The sequence below is a fragment of the Hypomesus transpacificus genome, chromosome 23, assembly GCF_021917145.1.
Source record: "Hypomesus transpacificus isolate Combined female chromosome 23, fHypTra1, whole genome shotgun sequence".
Lineage (NCBI taxonomy): Eukaryota > Metazoa > Chordata > Actinopteri > Osmeriformes > Osmeridae > Hypomesus > Hypomesus transpacificus.
This window is the reverse complement of record NC_061082.1, coordinates 5,978,237-5,983,236: the sequence shown is the minus strand read 5'-3', so window position 1 is coordinate 5,983,236 and position 5,000 is coordinate 5,978,237. Positions and strand designations below refer to the sequence as shown.

Genomic DNA, 5,000 nt, shown 5'->3' with positions numbered 1-5,000 from the left:
ATTCTTATAAACACACGTATGTGTGACACAAATCCATCGAGTCTCTCTCTGGCTCTGTCTCTCTCTGTCTCACACACACAGACTAAATCAGTTTTCTCATGTTGCCAGGTATGCCATGAGACTGAAGAGCCACTCAGGTCCAGGTGCCAGACAGGAAGACAAACAGCTGGCCGTTCTGTGGTGCGTATGTCACTTCCTGTCTCTTTCCTCCTGTGTATTATCACTTTTGACTTACTCTCTCTTTATTTCTCTCTATCTGAACCATAGTTTTCGGTGCCTTGCTCTCCTCTACTGGCAGATGTTTCGTCTGAAGAAAGACCATGCCCTCAAGTACTCCAAAGCATTGATGGACTATTTCAAGGTAGAGAAATCATTCGATACCAAAACGCTCATGGATAGTGTTTCCACTATTCCCCAGCTACTTGTGTAGCTGGGCCTTGCAGGCTGGTAGAGGAGACGACCAGAGAGGAGGTAGATACACCAGAATGTAAACGCATAAGTTAGTGTTTTAAGGTTATGCTTACGATCTATTCCAGAGTTCTCCAAAAGTGCCTACGACACCACCCCTCTGGAACGACTGTGGCAAGTAAGAGATGTAGTTTCATGAAACCTTTTTGGACAAGTCTGGGCCTGCAACTTATTTGATGATCCTTGAATCATCTGTGTTCCAATTTTCAGGGCTACAGGAGGACCGCCGGCTTCCCTCTCCCCCAACCACTCACACCTAATCCTGGGATCCCATACTGGCAGTGCCCCCGCCACCCTGGTCAGCATTCCCCATCGCATTCACCAGATGGCAGCAAATCACCTGAACATCACCAACAGTGTGCTGTACAGTTATGAGTACTGGGAGGTGGCAGATACCCTGGCCAAGGAGAACAAGGGTGAAGATCATATTATGTTGAATGTTCCCAGTCTGAATAGTTCCTGGCATGCAACCCCATGTCCAAATGATTCATTGAATGTTCTTGTGAGTCCAGATGTCTAGTGTTGTGAGCATCTGGGATGGAAGAATCTGACTTTTAGTGAATCTTTTTTTGTCTCCCTCTTTGTCTCTTTCTGTCTGGTCCTTTCCATGTTTCTCGACCTCCTTCTTTCTCTCTCTCAGAGTTCTTCAACTACTTGAACACGCTGTCGGGCCCACTGACTCTACACAGTAGTGTGGGACATGCTGTTCAGTACACCAGACAAGCCCTGCAGTGGATTCGCATCAGTGCCAAACTGGCCTAGCCTGGCACCAAAATAGTTACCATTAGGTGCCTATAACTTAAACACCAACAGACACACGCATACGTAGTTCTCGTGATGTCACAGACTCTGTAACAGATTCTTCTGGAACCTGTGACCTTTGAACTCCTTGGATTATAAAAGGCTGGAGACTGGATCCGGTCACCTGGCGTTCTTCTCTGGTTTAGGAAGTCTTCTGGTTGGATCCATACGACCCAGCACTTACAGTCAAGAAGGAAGCTTCCTATTGGACGAATCTGAGCCTAACATGTCATACGTCCTCCAAACAGGAACAAAGTAGCTGCTGATGTCATACATGATGTCACACATCTGGCTCATGACAACACTTCACGGGAGCCACACTGGAGAAACTCCAGCTCCATTTCAAAAGTAGTTCCAGATTTCAAAATCCTTCCAGACCATTCTTTCTTTGTTCCTGGAGTTTTAATGCTGGAAATCATTTGAACAGAGGAGTAAGATCTCCTCGTTGCTTCCTCTTCTTCGATGGATTAACTGTGAGGCTCCATGAGGACACGAATGCCTTCCCATCGCTGCTTTGCCGAAATGAGGCGTCATCCAACACGAGATCGAGGACACATTTCAGCGCACCAGTGAGGACAAGTGTCTGTTTTTCAATGTGTTGTAAAGTGTGTTCAGTTGTTCGGCCCGAGACTACATTTCCCATGATCCATATGAGGACTGTTGGTTATAGAAGAGAAAACAATACTTGGGACATGATGGACAGCGATACAAGTCACATGGGATTGGTAGACCTCTCATGCCAAAGTGTAAAATATAAAGTTAGCATCTTTTGAGTGTAAAAGTCGTTTTTATAACAACACTGAGGGTGTTGGTCACACTTCTTTTTTACCACAGTATGTCTTAGGTATTTTCAATGTGCAATACGTGCCTGATTTTTGTAACTAGGACACCTCAGTAATGACATATCGGCAAGTGGAACAGCCAACGTTTAAGTCCCTCCCTCTCTATGCAAGATTATTTATGACGTTTTCATGTTTTTGCCTCATGAGGTCCTTGATCCATAAAATCCTTTTATTGATACCACAGTGTGTGTTTTAGCCTGTTTATAAGTGTGCATGCGAGTGTTTATCCAGTGCCATAGATGAAGTGTGTGTGTGGGTGTGTGTCCAAAGTGCACACTGTATCCTAGTTTCCATCCTCTCTTGTCTAGTTGAACGGGTCTGTCTGCCGACCTCCGCGCCAATAAGAAGCCGGCTACCCAAGACCTCAGCAGCAACATCCTGTCTGGAGCCATGGCAACACATCACAGAACAGCCAATAGGACTGGAGAAGACTCGATTATATACACCCGGTTGTTATGAGGTTTGATGCTCAAACCTGAATTTTTGAATGCTCAAAAATGTAATCTTCATTGAAAATGCGTCTTACAATGAATGAAAACCAACTTGAAACATGAAGATTTTTTTGTAGTCCGGTGGCTAAACAATTACTGTAACACTGTTTACCTCTGTTGTAGATGTTTACATTTGGATTACGCACCACCGTAGCAGTGGTTTTAAGAACAAAACATATGCGCACACTTATACGAATAACAGATCTTCGACATAAATGATATGCTATCAGTTTTCCAAAATGATTCTCATTGTTCTATTAAAATGTATCCTCGGGATCCCAGGGGAGTTTGCAGCTTTAGTAGATACAGGCACGTAGATAGGCGGTCCAAAGCTTAAGTATTCTTTGCACACGCCTGCGTCATCGTCCGGTTGGTGCGCGTGCCAGGTTTTCTGGGGACACGAGGAGGCTGTGTCTGCATGAATGCAGCAAGAGCCCCAATTTGACCCTTGAAATTGCAGTTGTCATCAGAAATATTAATGGTGTATACAGACACTACCATATGACTTAAACTTCCAGGTATTTTTTTTTTTTTTTTGCAACAATATTGTAAACAGCTAACCATTCTCCTAGCCCGTCCTGAATGGACTCCGTTGGTAAGGGAATGGAATATGCCGTTCTACAATTTCACAGCCCTGCGACAAGCACAGTACCATAAACTGGCCGCGTGATGGCGGTATGACAGCAGACATGACCAGCTGTCAGTCAGCGGGCCGGCGAGAGAGGGGAGCAAGGCGGTAAACAGCCAGAGGAGGAGCCGGGGAGTCGCTTGTGGAGTGGAGACGAAATGGAGAGTACACGGAGGTTGATCGAAATTTTAAGGAACCATGAGAAGATAGGAACAGTCCAGACTAGAGAACGACATTTACTCCAAACTCTGCATAAGGAGTAATACATTCAAACTATCTTTTTTACAAGTCTGGCCAGCGTGGACGTTATTTTGTCGGCTTGGTTGCACAAACGCAAGTCGTTAAGCAGGAGAAAAGGTGAGGAGGGGACTTCCGCTGACATGGGAGCATAGAAGTGTGTAGGCACTTTGTAACTCACAGTAACTGATGCACCTCGTGTCATGCACGCATTTCATTGTTTGGCAATTATGTGACGGATATACGATATTGGAAAATGTCCTCACGGTATACTAAATAACGTATCCGTACACTGAACAGTCGTGGCGTTGCGACGTTTTAGCTAGCGATCTTCATCATTGTTGTGGATAATGTAATTTGTCCGTTATGTGTTGTATATCCCCGGCCAGTGCGTGATGTTCGTCGTCTTTAAAATCAGTTTTTTAGTCATGCTAACTAGCTAGCTAGCGATGTTAGTTGCAAAACTAGCCAGGTCAAATCACATGGGACTGAGAGGCAGCAGGCACAACATGTCGAGACGGCTCACTCACTGTCCTTGCAGAGTTTAGGTTTCTGTACGTTATTCTTGCCAGTTATCCCTCCACTTGACGGCGATGTGGTGCATTGGAAAGATAACAAATGCTTACTGACACTACATTCCCATGTAGCTGACCTGCAAACTTGGATAACGTAGCATATGTAGCTTGAGAGCGATGAACAGACAAATCAACTAACTACATTCGTGCATGTTCAGCCAGCCATGCAGTGTACTAATACTGGATTGTGCTCAGATCGAGGTGGACTCAGGAAACCCTGGGGGGGTTGGCTTGCCTTGCTACTATCAGTCCGCGTCTCAGTGACCTTAAAAACTCAGCAAAATCTTCTGTGTGTTAACTGGCATGACACCCGCAACCCGCATTGATTACAATAGCTAACATTAGACGACGTATAATTTGGTATGGTAGCCTAGCCTTCCGTTGACTCTAGCCTCTCACACAAGCTTCCTGACAAAAGGGAGGCATATGCTGCATATCTTTGGTGGCATCTTCCTTTGTGTAGCTGAGACTGGGTGGTTAGGGTGAGGGTGATTAGCCACTGTACGGAATACCGACCGTAGCAGTGACACATGAACAAAGCATCTGTAGGATAGACTTTGATAATGGCTGTCAGTGTCACGGCCTTGATCTAGCCTTTTCTTCCAACTATATCTGTATTGATTAATTGATTTACTGCCCCATTCTGTCTACTGTAATGCATGGTTCATTCTCTGTTCCACGTGTGACCATATGTCTCTGCGTTATGACAGTGGTGTTCCTCATATTATTTGCATGATTGCTGTTGCTACACCTGTAAAACTCACACCACAATCATATTAGACTAACACAAATGCTGGACAGCAGGTTGACAGTCAGACAAATTAGAATGTGTTCTTACAACCGATGCTTCTGTGTCTATATAACCTGGCCTTATGTTGCTCTCCAGAGGCTATGCTGATACAGACACACAGACCAGCTTGCGGAAAGACAGGCAGGCACCCAGATTCAGGGTCTAGTT

The 5,000-nt window shown here is 45.0% G+C and overlaps 2 protein-coding genes across 2 annotated transcripts in view; both read left to right on the top strand.

Annotated features, from left to right (window-relative positions):
* Window positions 1-2,622, top strand: part of aff3 (AF4/FMR2 family, member 3) — an 11,112-nt gene extending 8,490 nt beyond the window's left edge. Inside the window, exons 10-14 of the mRNA XM_047047432.1 lie at window positions 109-180; window positions 268-361; window positions 537-586; window positions 679-884; window positions 1,109-2,622. Of these exons, the coding sequence (XP_046903388.1) occupies window positions 109-180; window positions 268-361; window positions 537-586; window positions 679-884; window positions 1,109-1,230 (544 nt within the window). The 3' untranslated portion in view covers window positions 1,231-2,622. The remainder of the gene's footprint in view (window positions 1-108; window positions 181-267; window positions 362-536; window positions 587-678; window positions 885-1,108) is intronic.
* Window positions 2,623-3,350: 728 nt separating this feature from the next.
* Window positions 3,351-5,000, top strand: part of rev1 (REV1 DNA directed polymerase) — a 14,271-nt gene continuing 12,621 nt past the window's right edge. Inside the window, exon 1 of the mRNA XM_047047470.1 lies at window positions 3,351-3,587. The gene's annotated coding sequence lies outside the window, so the exon portion shown is untranslated. The remainder of the gene's footprint in view (window positions 3,588-5,000) is intronic.